Genomic DNA, 25167 nt, shown 5'->3' on the forward strand with positions numbered 1-25167 from the left:
TTTTGCCGGCTTTTCTGAGGAGGCCAGGCGCCAGGTAAGTAAAATGTCACGAGTGGTTCTAAATGTCAGTGACACTTTTAGCCAAGACAAGAAATTAAATGATTTTAATTGTATCACACAAATATTACATATTACTATGATGTATAAGGAGAATAACTAGTTAGTCATGGCCTAACCAATGTGTTTTCATATTCCATGAGTTCTGTTCAATATTTTTCCGCATGGAGATGACCATGTTACTCACTTGGGCTTTTTGCCTGATCCTTAACATCTACTGTATGTTCCTTGTAAGAGAAGATTCCACTTTTGGATAAAAGCTGTGAAAACAGGGGGAACAGGTCACATATATAGAAATAGGATATACTGTAGGTTTTTCTTAAATTGCTAAACTACTATAACAAAAGTAGTCACCAGATCACTATAGCTCAGATACCAAGATCTGACACAGAATGTGCCTAGCGTCTATCAGAATTCCCACAATTATGTATGTAATGGCACTGAGCACCACCTGCAGCTAGAGATAACATCCAGATCGTAACAGAAAACATAAAGAGTAGATTAAAGAGGTTCTGCACTGCCCCACGTTCGAAACATTCAGTTCCAAATGCTGGATGCGGGCTGCGGGGGTTGTAACGTCAAGCCATGGCCCCTCAATGCAAGTCTATGGGAGGAGCGTGACTGCCATCATGCCCCCTCCCATAGACTTGCATTGAGGAGGCGTGGTACGACATTAAGAGGGGCGTGGCCGTGATGTCACGACCCCCGCAGCCCGCACCCAGCATTTGAAACTCATTGTTCCGGACGCTGGGGCAGTGGAGTACCCCTTTAACCAGTACAGTGTGTTCCTGTGTTTGAGATCGATATCTAGGAGCCCTTACATGGCTTTATTGTGATCTAAAAGAACCAACATTATTTCTACAGCTATTCAACTAATTTCTCGTAGAATACAACAGTCCTCCTTTTTTCCTGCCTAAATTTGTTTGAGCACATATAAACCCTCAAAAGAAATTATCTCTGACAGTATCTTTACTATATATATCATTGATGAAATCTTTCGGAAATGTTGTTATATGAGAGGATTCATGCCATTTGCATTACATATGGGGGACTGCTAAGCCAGGACCGCTCACATCATCAAAGGGGCTGGTTTATCAGGGAAGACAAGAAGAAGACAAGTCCTCTGTGATCATCTGTTGTCCCAAGTCGAACAGGATCCTGGGAAAGGCTCGAGATAACAGTCATACACAGACTGGAGGAATGCTGAACCTGGAGCACTTAAAGGGGTACTCCGGCGCTTAGACATCATCCCCCATCCAAAGGATAGGGGATAAGATGCCGGATCGCGGGGGTCCCGCCGCTGGGGACCCCTGTGATCTTGTACGCAGCACCCCAGTTAAAATTAGTCCCCGGAGCATGTTCGCTCCGGGTCTGATTACCGGCGAACACAGGGCCGGCGGCGTGTGACGTCACCCTCCGCCCCTCAATGCAAGCCCATGGGAGGGGGCATGACAGCTGTCACGCCCCCTCCCATAGGCTTGCATTGAGGGGCGGAGCGTGACCTCACACGGGGGCAGAGGTCGTGACGTCACACGCCGCCGGCCCTGTGGTCGCCGGTAATCAGACCCGGAGCAAACATGCTCCGGGGACTGATTTTAACTGGGGTGCTGCGTGCAAGATCATGGGGGTCCCCAGCGGCGGGACCCACGCGATCAGGCATCTTATCCCCTATCCTTTGGATAGGGGATAAGATGTCTAAGCGCCAGATTACCCCTTTAAGATAAAACTTGCCATCACAGGAACGTGAAAAGTTAAGAAAACCTGGATAACCCCTTTAAGCCTCTTGGGCATGGAGTTCGCCCGAGCTTCACAGGTTGCCACTGGAGTCCTCTTTAACTCCTCCATGATGACATCACAGAGCATCAGACACCTTATATTCCCCACCTTCCGTTTGAGGATGTCCCACAGATGCTCAATAGGGTTTAGGTTTACAAACATGATTGGCCAGTCCATCACCTTTAGCCTCAGCTTCTTTAGCAAGCAGAGGTCGTCTTGGAGGTATGTTTGCGGTTGTTATCATATTGGAATACTGTCTCCAAATGAAGGGGATCATGTTCTGCATTAGAAAAAGAAAGATACTCGCCACTGCTGCCTGTATATAGTGTCAGTATATTCGTACCTCTGCTGGCTGACCTGCACCAGGTGGTGCTCTCTGTCTGACAATCAGACCAATGTGCAGCTTCCAACAGCGTAGAAAATGAACAGAGCAACTCACCATCTGCATCTTCTTCAAACTTCTTTATTCAAGAAACATAACAGGTACTAACAGTGCAGGACAAGGGTGGATGGTAAAGTCGGGGGGGATGTAGTTTGGGGCTCCGTCCACCCTTGTCCTGTCCGGCATAACATGCTGGCACTCGAATCGTTCAAGAATGTGCCATCTAGTAGAGGGCAATGCATTCCATGCATTGTCAGCAGAAAGAATAAACATCAATATTCTTCTGTGGACACCGGAATTAAAATTTCCACGCCAGATTATATTAATGCCTGATCTTCCCTAAAAAGCTTCTTATCATCAATAAAAAGAATACTTACAATGTAGAAAAAGTGGAGCTGATCAGTGTCAGAATGAAGGATCTTCTTATGGATGTCATATTCGACCATCACTGACTGCTCAGAATGACATGATACATCGCTTGGATGCTCTTGAATAGACAGTAAGCTTTCACTTTTAGAATAAAAGAGTAAAAGCCAGAGCGAATCTTGAGAAGAACTGTCTACGTGATCCCATATATTATCATCATCATCTTCATGATCATCAAGTAAGAGGCGCACCTGAGGAAAGAGGTCCCAGTGGGTTTCCAATATTTTTTGGCATCTTATTTACCTCTTAATCTCTCAATTTGAAAAAACAATGACTATTGTGTAGCAGTGCACACAGTGATATACTGCAGGAGCAGGTAGAACAATGTTCAGGCATTTCGGCCATTCATTTATAATGCATCCCATTGAGATAAATGATGATTGTGCACAAAAGATTCCCTTTAAACATTTCTATATGTCTTGTTTTTAGATATCTGTTGACTATGTGTGATCAGTAACATCATTTCAGTTTCAGCAAGTAAGATGATTATAATGGAATTATGTAATTGTCTTATAAACTTCCTGTGGATTGGTTCAGCTGTATGTATAGGGAGGATACCGCATATTTTTGTTTTTGTAATACATTTACTTTTAGATGACATTACATGTTGCAGTCATGAGCTGAGACCCCCAGTATATATTAGACAGAAAGGGTTCATTGAGCACTCCTGCAGATATTGTCACTTCTCTGAATAGCTCATGGATACCTTATCAATGTACATCTGTACTGTTCTTATGTACAGAAATATCATGCATTTATATGTACTGATCCTCTGACTTACCTTTAACATTAGAACATCTGGCCATCCAGATGTTTTGAGTGTAAAATGTGCAATTCCCTCTGAATCAGTCACCAGATTTATATGTGTGGCATTAGAATAGTCGTCATTTTTTATTATATATAATCTTACAACTTCATTAACCAAGGGTTGGTTCTTCTCATTACTGACTTTAACCTGAGTATGGGAAAAAATATATAACAAAATATAAGTGCATATAACAGCCCAGTCAGCTGTTTTTGGCCCCCCAACTACCTCTGGCCACCGCAAGCAGGCAGGGTGTGGCCAGGGAGACCTCATTCTCTAGCTAGGTATGGGTCCCACAAATGACAATATGAGAATAACTATTGTTGTACTTTACCTTGCCATGATATGGGAATCCTTTATCGTAAAATCTTTTACTCTCCTCAAATTGAACAATTTTCTTTGCAGAGGTGGAGTATAAATGAGCTGATGTTTCCTCACTATGACCTGAATGAGTTAATGTATATATTGACCTGAATGAGTTAATATATATATATATATATATATATATATATATATATATATATACATATATTTTTTTTTTTTTTTTTTTTTTAAAGAATCAACAGCATACAATGTATTTCTTACTATAATTTGGTCTATCTCAGTATGAAGACAGGCATCCTATGAGTATATCATTGTTATTTTTTCTATGTAGGCCCAGCATTGGAGTATATGTTAAAGAGTACCTGTCACTAAATAAACTTTTCTAAACTAACTCTAGCTATGTTCTCTAACTACTCCAAACACTTCTCCCACCCTTAAAAAAAAATCGGAGATTTAAAAAGCTCTGTGGCTTACTGTTCCTCTTGCTCACATAGTTCAATCTCCCAGCAGAAGAAAGTGGGTGTTTCCCAGTAGGCATGACATCACTGAAGCCTGCTGGGGGACCATTTCCGCCCTCACATCGTTGCAGTGCTGTGATGAATAGAAGACCTCAAGCTCTGTGTAGCAGCTTTCAGTCTGTGTATCTTTCAGTGAGGCTCTTTGCAGCATTTAGTCTGTGCAGCTTTCAATAAGGCTCCGTGCAGTTGTCAATCAAGCTCAGTGCAGATAAGAACTTCCTTAGCTTGGTATCCTGCCATTACAAGCAGGAGACCAAAATCTGAGATTTTGACCAGACGGAATGTGTTCTGGCCAAGAAGGGAGACCCCTGGTGGCCAGACGTATTCAGCGAAAAAACTAACATAAAACATATTTTTTTTTGTTTTAATGGAAGCCAATAAAAAAAGTTATTTATTTGGCATAATTAATTAAATATTAAAAATAATGTTTAATGACAGTGCCCATTTAAACATACAGATTATTGTAGCCTTCATGGTAAAGTGTCCCTTTGAAATAAAAACAGGAGCCCATGGGTGGCTGTTGTCCAGTCGGTGCCTTATGTATATGTGTTTCACACATTTATGCTGTGATTTGCTGTTTGTACCATGTGTATTTTGTGATGGTAGTTTTAGAAGTTATGTCTGGGGGCTAAGGATTTAACAAGAAACCTTCCCAAGGGGAGGTTGGAACTTGCTCTGGACCAGTCTCTCTACAGAGAGAAGCAGAGTTCCAGAATAGTGTGAGGGCCATACCAGCTAATGCTGAAAACATTGTTTTGGACATCGCCTTAACTTGGTCCCAGCTAAGAGAGGACTGAGAGTGGAGAGGAGGAAAAGCAAAGGAGAGGCATGCTGCTTTTGGTGTTAAGGTGTACAAAGACATTATAGCAAGACACTAGGATTAAGTGGCCTCCTAACCAGCAATGGACCATGTTGCTGCCAAGCTACAAACCCTCAAAAAGTCCTGTACCCCACCATTGGGAACTGCAGCATTGATTGTGGGTAAATACTTTTGACTCCAACTGTAAGCGAAACAGCTCTAACTGCTTCAAGGAAAAATGCAAAGGAACTAGTGACAAGCCTATTACTAGACTGAAACAAACAAGCTCGAGCAACCCCAATACACACCAGGATTATGAGTAATCCCTTTTCCACCTATGCTTTTACTGCATGTTGTGTCATTGAAGAGACAGTGCCCTATTGTTTTAAGTACTGTGACTTGTATAAGCTACATCAATGTCTGACTTCATTACCTGCACCTGAACATCATCACTAGCCCAGACACTATATAGGGTGTTCTGCAAAGTAAACAACATTATGAGCATTATTGTACTGTGATCACAGAGAACAACTACCATCACTGCATCAATGTCCACAGGGCCTCTGGTCACCACACTCTTTGACCCTCAGGCTGCCACACTACAATGGCAGCTGCATACAATATGTGCTCATGTTATCAATTAGTATTGGTTGGTACTATAATGCTTATAACAGTATTGGCAACATATTTATGGTAAGAATAGGTGATCGGGCTAAACTAATTCTTATCAATATCCAGTGTATGCTGAGCCATCAACCATGTGGCAACTTTTTTGATCATGAAGATTGGAGGGGGGAAGTTGTTCTTGGAAAGTTGGGTGAATATAAAACAAAGCAAAATATAGCTGCCAGATGGATGTGCCCTAATGTAATGGTCACCTAATAAGAAGCATATGTGTTGTTAAAAATGTCAGAATTCTTGCAGTGTTTCCTCCTATCACATACCTGTGCCGTCTTCTGTCAGTTTAGAGTTAATCCTAAAAAAATGTTGTTCTGTGGTTGACAAATTAAAATGTCCAAGCTGAATATCTCTGGAGACACATCCTTTATCGTCAGTCTGCAAAAATATCATACATATATTAACCATCAGGTAATATCACATTTATTTTGCTATAGAAAAAAGGCAAGTGCTCCAGAAAAATGTCTCTCAGGTAAGAATCAGAGGCCGTGCTGACTGTTTCCTACTTCTCCATCTGTATAAGCAGCACAGAGGTGCCCTGCAGGTGAATTTTTGGTACAGGCAAATGTAAAAGCAATGGAGGGTCACTGTTTAATAAATGAAATGTATCCGATATTAACCCCTTAAGGACCCAGCCAATTTTCACTGTAGGACCCGGCCATTTTATGCACATCTGACCACTGTCACTTTAAGCATTAATAACTCTGGGATGCTTTTACCTTTCATTCTGATTCCGAGATCGTTTTTTCGTGACATATTCTACTTTATGTTAGTGGTAAAATTTTGTCGATACATTTCTTGGTGAAAAATTCCCAAATTTGATGAAAAAATTGAAAATTTTGCATTTTTTAACTTTGAAGCTCTCTGCTTATAAGGAAAATGAATATTCCAAATAAATTATATATTGATTCACATATACAACATGTCTACTTTATGATTGCATCATAACGTTGACATGTTTTTACTTTTGGAAGAGATCAGAGAGCTTCAAAGTTCAGCAGCAATTTTCCAATTTTTCACAAAATTTTCAAAATCAAAATTTTTCAGGGACCAGTTCTGTTTTGAAGTGGATATGAAGGGCTTTCATATTAGAAATGCCTCACAAATTACCCCATTACAAAAACTGCACCCCTCAAAGTATTCAAAATTACATTTAAAATGTTTGTTAACCCTTTAGGTGTTTCACAGGAATTGCAGCAAATTAAAGGAGAAAATTCAAAATCTTCATTTTTTACATTGGCATGTTCTTGTAGACCCAGTTTTTGAATTTTTACAAGGGAAAAAAGGAGAGAAATCTTCCTAAAATCTTCCATATGTGTATGTCAAGTGTACGGCGGGCGCAGTAGAGGGCTCAGAAGGGAAGGAGCGACAATGGGATTTTGGAGAGTGAGTTTTTCTGAAATGGTTTTTGTGGGGCATGTCGCATTTAGGAAGCCCCTATGGTGCCAGAACAGCAAAAAAAAAAAAACACATGGCATACTATTTTGGAAACTACACCCCTCAAGGCACGTAACAAGGGGTCCAGTGAGCCTTAACACCCCACAGGTGCTTCACGACATTTTGTTAAAGTTGGATGTGTAAATTATTTATTTATTTTTTTCCACTAAAATGCTAGTTTTCCCCAAAATTTTTAATTTTTACAAGGGATAATAGGACAAAATGTCCCCCACAATTTGTAACCCCATCTCTTCTGAGTATGGAAATACCCCAAGTGTGAACGCCAAGTGCTCTGCTGGTGCACTACAATGCTCAGAAGAGAAGGAGTCACATTCGGCTTTTGAAAAGCGAATTTTGCTGAAATGGTTTTTGGAGGGCATGTCGCATTTAGGAAGCCCCTATGGTGCCAGAACAGCAAAACGGCATACTATTTTAGAAACTACACCCTCAAGGAACACAACAAGGGGTACAGTGAGGTTTAAAACCTCACAGGTGTTTGACGACTTTTTGCTAAAGTCGGATGTGTAAATGAAAAAAAAAAATTCACAAAAATGCTGGTTTTCCCTCACATTTTATATTTTTACAAGGGGTAATAGGAGAAAATGACCCCCAAAATCTGTAACCCCATTTCTTCTGAGTATGGAAATACCCCATATGTGGATGTCAAGTGCTCTGCTGACGCACTACAATGCTCAGAAGAGAAGGAGCACCATTGAGCTTTTAAAGACAGAATTTGGTTGGAATAGAAGTCGGTAAACCAACAACAAAATTCCCTGAGGGATTTCAGGGCATACAATAGTACCAACAACCTTTAGGGGTAGCCCCCCAGGGGGTTAACCCTAAACTAGAAACCCCCCCTAAAACTTAATGCTTTATTAGTGTCAATTAAAACAAAGTATCCCTTGTGAATGTGTGTTTAAAAACACAGCAAAGTGTGTGAGTTTGGTTTTAAAATGCACCCATAAAGTATACAATCCTTGTCCACTATGGTTTTTCCAGTGGGTACATCTTATTATCCTGAAATGACCACTGCTGGCTGCTAGTTAAAACTGTCACCGATAGCTATCGGTAACAGTTTGAACTAGCAGCCAGCAGTGGCCCTTGGGGGGCTACTCCTAAAGGAATAGAAGTTGGGGCCCATGTGCGGTTACAAAGCCCCCCCCCCATGGTGCCAGAACAGTGGACCCCCCCACATGACCCCATTTTGGAAACTACATCCCTCACAGAATTTAATAAAGGGTGCAGTGAGTATTTACAACCCACTGGCATTTGACAGATTTACATTTTTCATTTTCACGGACCACTGTTCCAAAAATCTGTCAGACACCTGTGGGGCGTAAATGCTCACTGTACCCCTTATTACATTATGTGAGGGGTGTAGTTTCCAAAATGGGGTCATATGTGGGGGGTCCATTGTTCTGGCTCTATGGGGCTTTGTAAACACACATAGCCTTCAATTCCGGACAAATTTTATCTTCAAAATCCCAATGGCGCTCCTTCTCTTCTGAGCATTATAGTGCGCCATCAGAGCATTTTACATCCACATATGGGGTATGTTCTTACTCAGAAAAAATGGGGTTACAAATTTTGGGGGGCTTTTTTTCAATTTTTCCTTGTGAAAATGAAACATTTTGGGTAACACCAGCATTTTAGTGACATTTTTTTTTTCATTTTTCCATCCAACTTTAATGAAAATTCGTCAAACACATGTGGGGTGTTAAGCCTCACTATACCCCTTGTTACTTTCCGTGAGGGGTTTAGTTTCCAAAATGGGATCACGTGTGGGTATTTCTTTTTTTGCGTTTATGGCAGAACCGCTGTAAAATCAGCCACCCCTGTGCAAATCACCAATTTAGACCTCAAATGTACATGGCGCTCTCACTCCTGAGCCTTGTTGTGCGCCCGCAGAGCATTTTACGCCCACATATGGGGTATTTCCGTACTCAGGAGAAATTGCGTTACAAATTTTGGGGGTCTTTTTTTCCTTTTAACACTTGTGAAAATAAAAAGTAAAGGACAACACCAGCAAGTTATTGTAAAATTTTTAATTTTTTTACACTGACAGGCTGGTGTAGCCCCCAACTTTTCCTTTTCATAAGGGGTAAAAGGAGAAAAAGCCCCCCTAAAATTTGTAACGCAATTTCTTCCGAGTACAGAGATACCCCATATGCGGCCCTAAACTGTTTCCTTGAAATACGACAGGGCTCTGAAGTGAGAGAGCGCCATGCGCATTTAAGGACTAAATTAGGGATTGCATAAGGGTGGACATAGGGGTATTCCACGCCAGTGATTCCCAAACAGGGTGTCTCCAGCTGTTGCTAAACTCCCAGCATGCCTGGACAGTCAGTGGCTGTCCGTAAATGCTGGGAGTTGTTGTTTTGCAACAGCTGGAGGCTCCGTTTTGGAAACACTGCTGTACAATACGTTTTTCATTTTTATTGGGGGGGGGACAGTGTAAGGGGGAGTTAATGTAGTGTTTTACCCTTTATTATATGTTAGTGTAGTGTAGTGTTTTTAGGGTACATTCACACGGGCGCAGGTTTACAGTGAGCTTCCCGCTAGAAATTTGCGCTGCGGCGAAAAATTTGCCGCATCTCATAATTGAAGCAGGAAACTGTAAACTGTAAACCTGTCCGTGTGAATGTACCCTGTACGTTCACATGGGGGGGGGGGGGGGCAAACCTCCAGCTGTTTCAAAACTACAATTCCCAGCATGTACTGATAGACCGTGCATGCTGGGAGTTGTAGTTTTGCAACAGCTGGAGGCACACTGGTTGGAAAACCTTCAGTTAGGTTCTGTTATCTAACTCAATATTTTCCAACCAGTGTGCCTATAGCTGTTGCAAAGCTACAACTCCCAGCCTGTACTGATCTCCGAAGGGCATGCTGGGAGATCTAGTTATGCAACAGCTAGAGGTACGCAACTACCTTTCCCAGCATGCCGAGACAGCTGTTACGGCATGCAGGGATTTGCAGTTTTGCAACATCTGGAGGGCTACAGATAGAGACCACTGCACTGTGATCTCCAAACTGTGGACCTCCAGATGTTGCAAAACTACAAATCCCAGCATGCACAGACAGCAAACTGCTGTATGGGCATGCTAGGAGTTTTAGTTTTGTAAGATCTAGAGTGCTACAGTATAGAGATCACTGTGCAGTGGTCTCTAAACTGTAGACCTCCAGCTGTTGCAAAACTGCAAATCCCAGCATGCCCAGCAGCTGTCTTGGCATGCTGGGAGTTGTAGTTTTGCAACATCTGGAGGGCTACAGTGTCAGACTGTAGCCCTCTAGATGTTGCTAGGCAACTTACCAGCTTCTGTCGGATCCAGGGAGCCGTCCTCTCCTGCCGCACGACATCGCCGCCCGCGCCGATCACCGCCGCCGATCCCGTCCCACAGCTTCCACCGACGGGTAAGTGGATCTTTGGCGTTCGGTCCCCGTCGTTTCCCTGTTCTGCCCCGCCTATTGTGGGTGGGCAGAACGGGGAAAACAAAAGTAAACCCCCCCGCCCCCGATCTGCTATTGGTGGTCGCATCTAGACCACCAATAGCAGAGATAGGAGGGGTAGCACCACTGCCACCTCACTCCTATCGCTACAGGGGGATCGTGGGTGTCTTAGACAAGCGCGATCCCCCTTATATTTCGGGTCACCATAGATCCGTATGACCCGGAATCGGCGCAAATCGCAAGTGTGAATTAACTTACGATTTGCGCTGATCGGCGACATGGGGGGGGGGGGTCTGATGACCCCCTGGGCATTTGCACCCCAGTCCGGTCCAGCGCGCGGCGGGGGCCGAAATTCCCACAGGCATACAGGTACGCCCTGGGTCCTTAAGACCCAGGTACAGAAGGCGTATCCATATGCCCTAGGTCCTGTATGGGTTAAAGTATACCTTGCGTTAACAAAAACTTTTGATATATTGTAGATAATACTATTATATGTAATTTTTCATAAACATTGGTTAGAAAAAATTACATTTTTGGGTGAAGGAATGCTGTCCCTGGAGCTATTGCCTGTATGTCTCTATGAGGAGCCCAAATACAGGAAGTGAGGGTGGGAAGGGCAGAACCTGCTTGCCCTCAGTGTACAGAGCCCTGCTTGTCCTCAGTGTACAGAGCCCTGCTTGTCCTCAGTGTACAGAGCCCTGCTTGTCTTCAGTGTACAGAACCCCGCTTGTCCTCAGTGTACTGAGCCCTGCTTGTCCTCAGTGTACAGAACCCTGCTTGTCCTCAGTGTACAGAGCCCTGCTTGTCCTCAGTGTACAGAGCCCTGCTTGTCTTCAGTTTACAGAACCCTGCTTGTCCTCAGTGTACAGAGCCTCGCTTGTTCTTAGTGTACAGAGCCCTGCTTGTCTTCAGTGTACAGAACCCTGCTTGTCCTCAGTGTACAGAGCCCTGCTTGTCCTCGGTGTACAGAACTCTGCTTGTCCTCAGTGTACAGAGCCCTGCTTGTAGTCAGTGTACAGAGCCCTGCTTGTCCTCAGTGTGCAGGGCCCTGCTTGTCCTCAGTGTACAGAGCCCTGCTTGTCCACCCACACTTCCTGTATTTGGTCTCCTCACAGAGACACACAGACAATATAGGGACAAAATTATACACATTCTTTAACCAATGTATATTACAAATATACATATAATGGTATTATCTTCATTATATAAAATGTTTTTGTTAACGACAGATACATTTTAACTCTATCTAATATCTAATGATAACTCTAACTTAATTGAGTAAAGAGCAGAGAAAAAATATAATAATGGAATTTTAGATAAGAGCATAAATTATTCATGAAACATACAATGCATAAAGAAAGGCTTCAGACCCCTTAATTTTTTCCCTTTCTTTTTTTATGTTGCAGTGCTGTAGCCAGCTCCTTTTGCACCCAAGGCTAGAACAGAATGCTGCTACAATTAATACTATGCCTGCTGCGGCCCCATGTGCCTCCATTGCCATACCGATAGCGCTTCCCCATAGTCCCAAATACTAAACTCCAGTTATGATACAGCCTAAAGAGAGGGATCAAGATCCTAGCAATTTAACAAAACAATGTTCCCCAGTCCAAACTGTAAAATGAAAGCACTATCCCCAGATTGAAACTATTTACCAGCCAATTTACCAGTCCAACTGGGGACACTGTAAGTATGTGATCGGTGGAACCCGACCACTGGAACCCCCACAAATCATGAGAATGGGGAATCCCTTGTCCACTAAGTGAATGGAACAGCAGCGCACACTTCTCTATTTATACAGGATCTCCATAAATTGATGTGTTCAGTGCTCAACAATATTCATGTATCCCATAGAGAATGAATGGAGGGGTGGGTGATCATGTGCTGCTGCTCCATTCACATGGGAGACAAGGGACCTCTGTTCTCATGACTGGTGGGGTTCCAGTGGTCGGATCTCACCGATCAGATACTTATCACATATCACATGGATAGGTGGTGACTTTTAATCTTAGGATACAAACCCCAGATCAGACCAAAAGCCCCCCCCCCCCCTCCACATACTTCTACCCATGCCTCCTATATACTTTTCCTTGCACCTATTTTGATGATTCTTTCCCAGTGCATGTATGGCATGACTATATATATATATATATATATATATATATATATATATATATATATGGTGGGGTATATATACTAGTACTGGTGACTTCCACTTTGTCAGACCAGTATGTAATGTAAATGCCGTATTTGCTGTAGTCCCTGACCTTGGATTGGCATTATATGGTTTAACAATATATTTAGTATTTGCATACACTTGAGGTAAAAAATGTCAAATCTGGTGTCTTGCCGAGGATTGAGTGGTGCGTTGCCGATTGCTAGCGATCACAGTGGGTCTCTGCTCCCCTGCATGCCGAGACATCCAACCATAGAAGTCTATGCAGAGAAATGGACAGATCTCCTGGCCGGCTGAGGAGCTGAGCGCAATGCCGCTCACTTCAACATTTAACATGACTGATCAACATAACAAATGTGATTTATAATTACAGCAATGCTTTAAGCACATTAATTAACGTTTAATCATTCTTATAGAGACTTTGCATTAATGCGTGCGTATAGAAAATTCTTAAGATTCATAGGAAAATCTTATCCTCACCTTCTCTTGCTTAATGTCTATGCAATTTTTCTTAGCTGTTTTTTTTACACTGGAGGAATGAGATTTGCAGTACCATCTATACTTGCATACTTCAGCACACACTGAAAGATCAATGACGCCTTCTACTGGCTTTCCATAAGTGTAACTGGAAATCAAAAACATTAGTTTCTTATATCACTTTTTCACTGGTTATTTGTTCACTTTATGTTTAATCTGATTTAGGATATGTTTACACTAATAAAAGTAGCAGATTTCAATAGGACTCAGCACTTCAGTAAAAGATTCCTGAGGAGGCTACTGCAAGTTTAATCCCTCTCCTTCCCCACGGAAATTCCGGACAGAATTTCCCTAGTGGGAACCTGGCCTAGGCCCCATTAACCCATCGCGCACTGATATTAATCTATTGCAGTTATTTTAAGGGTCAATATATCAAAAATTGTGACTACAGGGTCAATATATCAAAGATTGTGACTACAGATGGAGATTCAAAGATTTTTGGGGTAAGCACAAAAAGATACGGCACTGGATAAGTGGTTAGAGAACCCTAACCTCACAATAGATAGCTAGATGTACAATAAATACATATTTTGTCTTAAATACAGTAGATACCTTTTTGAAGATAACCACTATTATAAGAAGTGTCCAGATTTACTACTGGTGTAGCCACAAAGCCCAACATGACCTTATTTGATTCCTGTTGTGTCACAGTATTGTTTGGGCTTATAGGTTCACAACAATACTTCATTGTGTGTCAACTACATTTGTCTTCTCTTTTTTTTCACATCACAAAGAATAGAACCAAGAAAATAATTAACCCATTGTCTAAAAGAGCATCTGTATTCCTGCTGACCCTGTGTATAAAGGTTTGCTATAACTGTTTCCTCTACCAATGGACCCTAATGGTAGGAATGGAGTTTGGGAGCCATGTAGATAACTTTATTGGTCTTCTTACCTGCCACAAGCTTTAAGTTGAAAGGATTTATCTGTCATGGATACTTCCGATGGGATATTGAGATTGAGCTCAAACCTCTTTGGCACTAAAGGGAACAGAAATGTACATGATGACAAATTCTAACACTCATATATTCAGTTATTAACTTACAACATGTTTCACTCAGCAGTGAATAAGATGCCTAAAAGCATGGTGGGTATTAGGACCCAGCAGGATAGCAATGCATGGTGGCTCCAGATTTGCAGATATATGGTGTGATAATACAAGATTTTCAGAACAAAATTGTAAGGTGACACTGAGATGTATATACTGCGCTTGTCTTTGTGTGGACCTTCAACGGTTCTTATTGTAACACCCGAACAGGTGTGGACCCACTGTTCCACTTACCAGTTTGGCTTTGGGTCAAATTTGGTAGAAGTGTCTAAGTGTTCCTCTGGTGGCAAGCATCAGAGATGCAGGCAGTTGGGACAAGCCGAGGTAAGCAGCAGTATGCGCTGCACTCTTTCGCCTGACAACCGCAAGCTTTACATTTATAAATGTGAAGCCTTTTTAGTGTTTTGATAGCATGGGGCCCGGAAGAAGGTTTGCACCGTAATGTGCGTTGGGGTGCTATCATCTCAGGGTCCCTGCTATAGCTCCAGTTTATTGGTATGCATTATTTTCTTATTCGTATTATCAATACTTATTGTGTTTTAGCATTTAGGCATTTTTTTTTTGTGTGCACTGCATTAGTGAGTATTTTGTGCCAGCTCAGAAGGCACTAGGACATTATGCAATATGTTTTTATACGTAATGTGTGTCCATTTGGCAGCACATCATGTGCACCTACTCTTTGCATGGTCCTAGCATCAATGGATTTCTGCAGCCCCTGCTCTAAACAAAATGATCTACTCCAGCGGTTATTCTATTGTGCGAATAGGCACTTGCAGTGGCAAATTTGCTGTATTAAGACCTATAGACACTCCATGGGCTCCAAGTGGTACCATATTCTCCCATAGAAGTATTCTCCTATTATGGAGAATACCTGAGTATTACAGCATTCAATGCAGCATGCCACAATTTGATCTCTCAAGAGTTCATGTAAAAAGAACCTCTGTGCGCCACTGTATGAAATCAGAGGTGCATGCAGGTAAAGAATGGGTCAGTAGTACGCTATAAGCACTGTATTCAGTAGAGCTATGATATGAATATGTATAAAGCCTAAACCTTTTAATTTTACTGCAATTAAAAATCGGACTCTAAACATTTCTATATTTAATTTTCATTTTATTAACCCATTAAGGACATTTTGGCCTCAAAGGGGTACTCCGCTGCTAAGCGTTTGGAACAAACTGTTCCGAACGCTGGAGCCGGCGCCAGGAGCTCGTGATATCATAGCCCTGCCCCTTATGACATCATGCCCTGCCCCCTCAATGTAAGTCTATGGGAGGGGACGTGACAACCGTCATGCCCCCTCCCATAGACTTGCATTGAGGGGTGGGGCGTGACATCATAAGGGGGTGGGGCTATGACATCACGAGCTCCTGGCGCCGGGTTCAGCGTTCGGAATGGTTTGTTCCAAATGCTGAGCAGTGGAGTACCCCTTTAACCCCTTAAGGACCAGGCACGTATGAGTAGTTGGTTAACATGTGACGTTGTCTCACCGTACACCAGCATTCCTTGGCAGGTTGCCATGGAAGCGCTGGTGTATCACTTAGACAATCACAGTAACTATACTGCCTATTTGAAAGAATTCATTAAGATGAGCATATGGTATCTTATGGCACATAATTTTTTTCCCTTTGATCGAGTATTTTTCATCCAAGTAAGTGGTGTTTCAATGGGTGCCAGACATTCACCATCCCTGGCTAATTTGACAATGTAATATTGGGAGTCCAGGTACCTTTTTTCAGTATCCAACCCTTTTTTTATCCCATGTACAGTGGTATGGCAGATTCATAGATAATCTCCTCCTTATTTTGAGGGGTGATATGTCTGCCATACCACTGTACTTGGAATACAATAATAATAATCCTTTCTATCTAAGATTCACTCATCATTTAGATACATCTAATATTTATTTTCTTGACCTTGAATTTCATTCAGTGCCAGACCAAATTATTTCTGTCTCTACTTTTCGTAAACCTACTCCAGGAAATACGAGTCTTAGAGCAGATAGTAATCATCCTCCACATACTATCAGGGCAAACCCCATAGGAGAATTCACACGTATCAAGAGGAATTGTAGCGATCCCACTGTCTGTGAGTCTCAAATTGGTGAGGCTTCACGGAGACTCACAGACAGAGGTTACTCTGCATGTATTCTATCTAGAGCTAAAAAAAAACAGTAGCCAAAAAAGATCGCTCCCTCTTAATTTCTCCACCTGTTCATCAGGTACAATAAAAAGGTCAAGATTTTGAGAGCAGACCTGTCATTGCACTTACTTATTCTCCCCAATTCACACAGGTCAAGCGCATCATCAATAGACATCTTAATTTCCTTAGACAGGACGAAACTGTAGCTAAAATACTGTCCAAAGGCTGTTCCTAAAAAATCCAAAACTTTAGGAGATATTTTATCTCCGAGTCTGGTCCTGTCTAATACAGCGAACAGACATAACTGGTTAAGAAATAAAGGATTTTTTAAATGTGGCAGTAGAATTTGTAGAACATGTAACTATGTTAAGTTATGCACGCAATTCTCTGATGCGGAGCAAATTAAAAACTACAATATAAAAGATTACATCAATTGTAACCACCATAATGTGATTTATGTCATTGAGTGCTCACAGTGCCAACTTAAATATGTAGGTTCCACCACAAGGAAATTAAAGGTTAGTGCACTGGGGCATCCCAATGACATAAGTAGTAATGCCATCAGAAATCGATCGGCAGCGTCTTTACATTTTAAAACTATTCATGGTGGAAACACTAATTGCTTTCAAATATATGCTATAGAGCGTGTTCACATAGGGCCTCGTGGTGGTTGTGTGCGGCGAAAATTTTGCATTTTGGCAAGTTACCTTGGGTACTAGCGCACCCAAAGGATTGAATCTAAGAAGAGAATTGCTGTTCCATTATTAACGCCGCATTCACACACACGATTGCTCATGAACATAGTTTACAATGACAAGTGTGATTTTTGCATGTTTTGTAAACATGGATTTATTGTATTTTGTAACTATGTTCATTGTAACAAAGCCATCCAATGTAACATCGCTTACAAGTGTACTGTTTTAGCATTTTTGTACTTTTACTTACATTTTATCTATGTATTGTATCAGTATCCTCCCCCTGCACTGATGTCAGCGGTTGTTGTGTAGTGTGATTGGTGAGAAATTGTCCACCCACTACCTGTCCGGTATTTAACTGACACCTGTGCAGAGGAATGACATCATTGACGAAGGGCGCATGCGCCTGAAACGCGTCTGTCTGCTGGTTACTTGTACCAATTTTACCGTGAGTTAATAAAGTCTGGATTTTCTACTTACTGTCAGGCCCAAGGTTAGGGGAGAATGGGAAGGGGGGCTACATGCCCCTGAGACTTCTGTGGTGGAGTATGTTCTGAGATTCAGGGACAGGATGCAGACATTGACTGGGCTGGTACATGACAACCTCACAGCAGCCCAGTCCAGGCAGAAGTACTGGTATGATCGTGTCAGGGAGAAATAGAGGAGTAATGGAGACAGATCGATTAGCCTGGAAAGGCAAGATCTCTCTGTCCCTATCTTAAGGGGGAGGTGTCAGGCCCAAGGCCTGATTATTAAAATCCTATATGTGTATTATAATTATAACTGTGTGATGTACTATCCAAGCCATGGGTGAGAGGTCATTCAGACTGTGGGTTTGTGTATTGCATTTTATTGGGGGTCTGGCTGTTTGTTTACATCTCTTTTGAAGTCAAAGGCTTTTTTGAAGTCATGCACTCTGGTCCCCTCCTATAATCATATAATCAAACAGATAAGGGGCCAGGAAGAGAGAAGACCCCCTGGTGGGATCAGAGGGGAGGGGGGAATGGAGTCTCCCTCCCAAGAAAGCGGATATGATATTTAAAACAATCCTAGACTCAGGGTGTGGAAGGCTGTGCCCAAAGCTGACAAGACCATCCTAAGAACAGCTGGACTCTCACTCTCTTGGACTGATACCATCATGCTGTAAGAACTTCATCTTTTGTTTTCTGAACTTGTCTTGCAAAACTCTTTTATATATTTTTGTAACTGTATGTCATTTGTTTCTGTATTTTTATATAGTCAGCACTGTGATACCTTTTATCAGATTAAATGTTTAATTAATCAGCTCTGGTCTTTGATCTCTAAATATATGAGCTTACCTTTCTGAAGGCAGCTCTGGTGGAAACATGTTTATCTAAGGGTTAATTTGGTGACTTGCTGGGACTAGTAGTGGATATCCAGAGGTCTGGCAGCTTTAACCCTTGCACCATCACACTCTCTCTAGCCTCGTAGCTGGACCGATAGGGTGTGATTGTGACACTCACCCACGCTGGATCGTTTCTCTTGATTGAATTTGTGTGCACCAGGCTGGGTGAGAATCCGTGCTGAGGGTGTATAAAAGGTGGATCGAGCTGGACTTCATTCAATTGCACGTATGAGTACGTTCCTGTGCCCTGGGTCTTAAGGACCAGGCATGTACTCATATGTCCTGGCGAATTTCGCATCCCGCAGCGCGCCGGGCGGGTTGCGAAACCGGACGCCTGGTGAAATCGTTCAGCAGGCGTCTGAGGCAAACGCAGAGGGGGGTCCCGGGACCCCCAAATGTTGGTGATCGCCACTGATCGTCCGTGAAATCGCGCGGGCGATCTGCGGTGATTCCGGTCATCCGGGTCAGTGGTGACCCGATGACCCGGAACTAGATGGTGATCGGCGGTGTATGATACACCGCCAATCACCTGCCGTTGCTGTGGAGAGGTGACAATACTGTCACCTACCCAGCAACGCTACTATTGGTTGGCGATCGTCCAGCCAATAGCAGTGCGGCAGAGGAGGGGTTAACGGTCCCTTCCCGCTGTTACACCCGCTCTCTGTGTTCAGTCAGCTGGTGTAGCCCCTTGGAGCTCTGGAGCCCCCTCACCTGCCTTAGAATAGGGACAGCAGATTGCAGGGACAGGTAGGAGTTAATAAAGTTTAAAAAGTTTTTTTAAAAAGTTAAAAAAAAATTCCTCCCCCGACCCCCTAATAGGTCCCCCAGGATCCTACTAGGGTCTGATCCCTTACCCCAGGTCCTATTAGGGGTTCAGGGAGCTGCGTGCGCCACCCCTTTTTTTTTGGGCCGCAGCTTTTTTTTTTTCTATTACTGTTGTACAATTTTTACAAGCACCAAGCACCACACACTACATACTTCCCCGCCCCCCCCCCCCGCACACACCCCCTCCCCCCCCCCGCCACTGCCCCCCGCCACCGTAGAAAAAAGGCGATGGCCCGCCAGGCATTTTTGGCAGCGGAGGCTTATGCTTTTGTAGCCTCCGACTCCAAATCTGCCAGTGAGGACAAGGAAGATCCTACATTTTTGTGTTCTTTCTCGTCCTCCTCATCATCTAGTAGTGATGATGAGTCCCCTGTACGGCGGCGGAGACGCCGCCAGGTGAGGCCACGCACCCCCCCATGAGAGTGACCCAGTGGCCGACATGCCCCCCGAGCAAAATTTGCTCTCAAAAAGCCAAATATGACTCCTTCTCTTCTGAGCATTGTAGTTCGCCCGTAGTGCACTTCAGGTCAACTTATGGGGTACCGCCATACTCAGAAGAGATGTGGTTACAAATTTTGGTGGGTATTTTCTGCTATTAACCCTTGAAAAAATTTGAAATTTGGGGGGAAACACACATTTGAGTGAAAATAATTTTATTTTTTTTACATATGCAAAAGTCGTGAAACACCTGTTGGGTATTAAGGCTCACTTAATTCCTTGTTATGTTCCTCAAGGGGTCTAGTTTCCAAAATGGTATGCCATGTCGGGGGGGGGGGGTTGCTGTTCTGGCACCATAGGGGCTTCCTAAATGCAACATGCCCCCCAAAAACCATTTCAGAAAAACATACTCTCCAAAATCTCCTTGTCGCTCCTTCGCTTCTGATCCCGCCGAACACTTTACATAGACATATGAGGTATGTGCTTACTCGAGAGAAATTGGGCTACAAATATAAGTATACATTTTCTCCTTTTATCACTTGTAAAAATTCTAAAATTGGGTCTACAAGAACATGCAAGTGTAAAAAATGAAGATTGTGAATTTTCTCCTTCACTTTGCTGCTATTCCTGTGAAACACCTAAAGGGTTAAAACGCTGACTCAATGTCATTTTGAATACTTTGGGGGGTGCAGTTTTTATAATGGGGTCTTTTATGTGGTATTTCCAATATGAAGACCTTTCAAATCCACTTCAAACCTGAACTGGTCCCTGAAAAATAGTGAGTTTGAAAATTTTGCGAAAAATTGGAAAATTGCTGCTGAACTTTGAAGCCCTCTGGTGTCTTCCAAAAGTAAAAACTTGTCAATTTTATGATGCAAACATAAAGTAGACATATTGTATATGTGAATAAAAAAAAAATGTATTTGGAATATCCATTTTATTTACAAGCAGAGAGCTTCAAAGTTAGAAAAATACCACATTTTCAATTTTTTCATCAAATTTGGGGATTTTTCACCAAGAAAGGATGCAAGTTACCACAAAAATTTACCTCCGTGTTAAAGTAGAATATGTCACGAAAAAACAATCTCGGAATCAGAATGATAACTAAAAGCATTACAGAGTTATTAATATTTAAAGTGACAGTGGTCAGATGTTCAAAAAACGCTCTGGTCCTAAGGAGTAAAATGGCCTGGTCCTTAAGGGGTTAAGGACACAGACAGTTTTATTTTTGCGTTTAAATTTTTTCTTCCTCACCTTCTAAAAATCACAACTCTTTTATATTTCCATCTACAGACCCATGTGAGGGCTTGATTTTGCATGACCAATTGTACTTTGTCATGACATCAATTATTATTTTTCAGCAAACCCAAAAAATTATTATTTGTGTGAGAAGAAAACAGAAATTTTGCACATTTTAGTGGGTTTCGATTTTTTGTTGTACCCTTTAAGGTAAAAAGCACATGTTTTCTTTATTCTGTGGGTCAATACGATTAAAATGATACCCATGATTACCTACTTTTCTATTATTGTACTGCTTTAAAAAAAAAATCTAACTTTCTTCACAAAATAGGGTTAGTATGATTAAAATCGTACTATTTTGACCACCTGTAACTTTCTAATTTTTCCGTATATGGAGATGTATGAGGGCTAATTTTTTGTGCCGTGATCTGTAGTTTTTTTTTTATTTTTGTACCACTTTTGCATATATATATTGTACAGTATTTGATTACAATTTATAATTTTTTTTTTGGGGGGGGATGTGATATGACTAAAACACAGCAGTTTTGGACTTTATTCTTCTTTAACATTTACGCTGTTGCACGTAATCATTTACATTATATTTTAATAGTTGAGACATTTATGCATGTGACAATAACAATTATATTTATTCATGTTTTATTACGCTTTTTGGTGGTAAAATGGGAAAAGGTGCGATTTACATTTTTATTTGGGAAGGAGCTTTTCACATTTTTTTTTTACTTTTTCTTACACTTCTTATGTCCCCATAGGGGACTATTTATAGTCATGCATAGGCATAGCACTGATCAATATTATCGTCAATCTTCTCTGGTCTGCCTGATGTCAGACCAGAGAAGAAGAGGCCAGGGGGATGGATGGAGGCAGGTGAGCGGACCTCCATCTGCCATCTTGGCTGATCTGATCCCTGCGGCCATGAAGCGGGTAATCAGAACAGCCATTTAAAGTGCTGCATTGCCGTAGATGCTGTGATCTGCACCTGAGCGATCCCTGATGTCCGCCAATACGGGCGGGTGCCTGGATGCTCATAGCAGCCAGGACCTGCAGTGTATGATGCAAGCACCACTCCGGTGCTCGAGTCATGTATAGGCCATAAATGTATGTCCTGGTGCATTAAGTACCAGCGCATCAGGGCATACATTTACATCCTATGTCCTTAACCTCTTAAGGACCAAGGACGTACCGGTACATCCTTAGTCCTCTCCCTTACTATAACACAGGGGCCACGGCGTAAAGTGAAACTAAACTGCTGCCGGTTAGTTCAGGGGGCTGTTCGGGATCGCTGCGATGAAATCGCGGCATCATGAACAGCTGTAGGACACGAGGATGATCCCATTACCTGCCTCCTGGTGTCCAATCGCTGAATGACTGCTCAGTGCCTGAGATACAGGCATGAGCAGTCAAGCGGCAGAATGATTGATCTATGCTGTCCTATGGTATAATAAAGATCATTGTAAAAGATCAATGTGTGCAGTGTTATAGCCCCCTATAGGAGCTATAACATTGCAAAAAAAAGTGAAAAAAAAGTTAATAAAGATCATTTAACCCCTTCCCTAAGAAAAGTTTGAATCAACCCCCTTTTCCCATTTAAGAAAGAACCGTGTAAATAAAAATAAACATATGTGATATCGCCGCGTGGGAAATGTCCAAATTATAGAAATATATTGTTAACTAAACAGCACAGCAAAGTCCAAATTAGCGTATCAAAAAGTCTGATCAATACAAAAATTGTACAGCTAAAAACTTGACACAAAAAATGAGCCCTCATACTGCCCTGTATGTGGAAAAATAAAAAAGTTATAGGGGTCAGTTATAGGGGTCAGAAGATGACAATTTTAAACGTATAAATTTCCAGCACGTAGTTATGATTTTTTTCCAGAAGTACGACAAAATCAAACCTATATAAGTAGGGTATCATTTTGATCGTATGGATCTACAAAATAAAGATAAGGTGTCATTTTTACAGAAAAATGGACTGCATAGAAATGGAAGACCCCAAAATGGCGTTTTTTTCTTCAATTTTGTCACACAATGATTTTTTTTCCTGCTTTGCCATAGATTTTTGGGTAAAATGACTGATGGCATTACAAAGTAGAATTGTTGGCACAAAAAATTAGCCAACATATGGATTTTAAGTTGCAAAATTGAAAGGGTTATGATTTTTAAAACGTAGGGAGGAAAAAACTAAAGTGCAAAAACGGAAAAACGCTCGGTCCTTAAGGGGTTAAGGGGTTAAAATTCTGTTTTTCAAATAAATTTTACATAACCTTACCATATTTATCAACTTTAAAGTATTTTACACAGCCAGGAGGTATGATAATTTTGTAATTTCCATGAGCTAATTGCTTGTCCAGATGGAAGCTGAAATCTGCAAATCCTTGTTTTGTAGACACATTCAGCCATTGTGCTATGCGGTTTGTATTTGGGTCCTGTGGCAAAAAAGTAATAGGAATTCTTATTGCACCAAAGTCTACTGTAAATTAATGTTTAACCTGAAAAGAGGACGAGAGCAGACCACTCAGTTGATTCTGTTGTGTGTAAAACGTATATAGTTTCCTCTTTATATATTTCTTACAGTAATGCAATGTAAGCTGTAAGTCTGCCAGCTGCTCTGTCTATAATAGGATATAGATTATTTTAGGCCATAACCATAAACATGTTCTGTTTCTTTCCTGGGTGGTGTCTGGTATCACGGCTCATCTTAACTAAAGTAAATGGGGCTAAGTTCCAAGCATTGGAAGGGCCAGAGTCAGGGGGTGGCAAACTGGTCAATAGCCTCCTTATAACAACACAATAAGTGTAAAGCTGCTGAGTTACCTGACAGTTTGACTTTGGATCATACTCTGGTATTCCCTTGGATTTTCACCCTTTCAGCCAGCAACATGATGTAAAAACTGGACTACCGCAGCAGGGGAGGTACCAGATTGCTTCGTCAAGAGTGGTCCTTTTGTGGTGACACAGGGATGTAAGATATACTTGTCAAATCGTGACACCAGGGCACCGTTAACCTACATTGCCCGAGGTGGAGACTCTCCTGGGCCAGGCACGGGGCAATAAACACACCGATGCAAGGTTACGGATAACCTATTTTTTTTACTGAGGCAGGAGCAGATGGAACAATACTCGCAGTATAGAGCAGAGTAGAAGGGATGCAGTGGGAACCCTTTGGCCTTGCTGGGACTTATGCTGCTTTTTCACCCACTTGAATTGACTTGTTATTAGATATGACAGACTTGAGACTTGGAGATATCCCACACTGACTAGGGTTCTGCTAAGGTCCAATTTACTGATACCGCCAGGGTATGAACTCACCAACTCCTGTGCAGGGAACACTTGCAGAATGGTGGGGCTGATTTGATGAGAGATTTTCTTTAGGCTTGCTTTGGAATCACCTCACACTTCTTCCGACTCCTTTCCACACTGCAGCTCACATGGAGCTCTGCACACAACAGAAACTGAAACTAAACTGAATAGCTCCTCGCCCCCTACACTATATACAGGGCAATTTGGGGGTTCCCATTGGGCAATCGGGGTCACATGGGTACTCTGCATCATACCTCCTTACAGATATCCAGTACATTCCTTAACGGTACAGTTTAACACAATATAATTTAACAGAACAAATATTAAAAGGAATATCACAGCATAACCTGAGCAGCAGGGCCTATCATAGGCACCTGAAGCAATGTTTACCTGACAGGATGCACTTAGGTACTGGGAGACCACACAGTCAGGTGACGAGCCAAGCACCAGGGAAACAGGCAGAAGGAGCAAGCTAACGGTGAAAATGATAGAGACAAGAATCAGGGATGCACATGGCCTCTAAAGAGACTGCACGTCTGCAGCCCCTAAAGGGTGCGCCATAAACTATCACTACCTGCAACAGTACAGAGAAGGAAGGTGACCGGAGCCTTCAGCAAGGCAGTGGAGCTGAGCATGCGGCTCTGCTAAGGTAAGCAGCGGGACACAATGCACCTGCTGGTGTTACGCTTCTCAGAATACAGATAGAGTTGATATTTGTGGCACAGCTGGTAGCT

At 42.2% G+C, this 25167-nt stretch overlaps 1 protein-coding gene across 2 annotated transcripts in view; it reads right to left on the bottom strand.

The window, feature by feature from the left end:
* Positions 1-25167, bottom strand: part of LOC130281679 (alpha-2-macroglobulin-like protein 1) — a 79628-nt gene that overhangs the window by 28553 nt on the left and 25908 nt on the right. For both annotated transcript variants that reach the window (XM_056529153.1, XM_056529152.1), the window contains 8 exons: positions 23403-23559; positions 14255-14339; positions 13303-13447; positions 6032-6143; positions 3781-3890; positions 3423-3596; positions 2593-2832; positions 245-317 (listed from right to left, as the gene is read on the bottom strand). In XM_056529153.1, the coding sequence (XP_056385128.1) occupies positions 245-317; positions 2593-2832; positions 3423-3596; positions 3781-3890; positions 6032-6143; positions 13303-13447; positions 14255-14339; positions 23403-23559 (1096 nt within the window). The remainder of the gene's footprint in view (positions 1-244; positions 318-2592; positions 2833-3422; positions 3597-3780; positions 3891-6031; positions 6144-13302; positions 13448-14254; positions 14340-23402; positions 23560-25167) is intronic.

Source organism: Hyla sarda, chromosome 7 (assembly GCF_029499605.1).
Source record: "Hyla sarda isolate aHylSar1 chromosome 7, aHylSar1.hap1, whole genome shotgun sequence".
NCBI lineage: Eukaryota > Metazoa > Chordata > Amphibia > Anura > Hylidae > Hyla > Hyla sarda.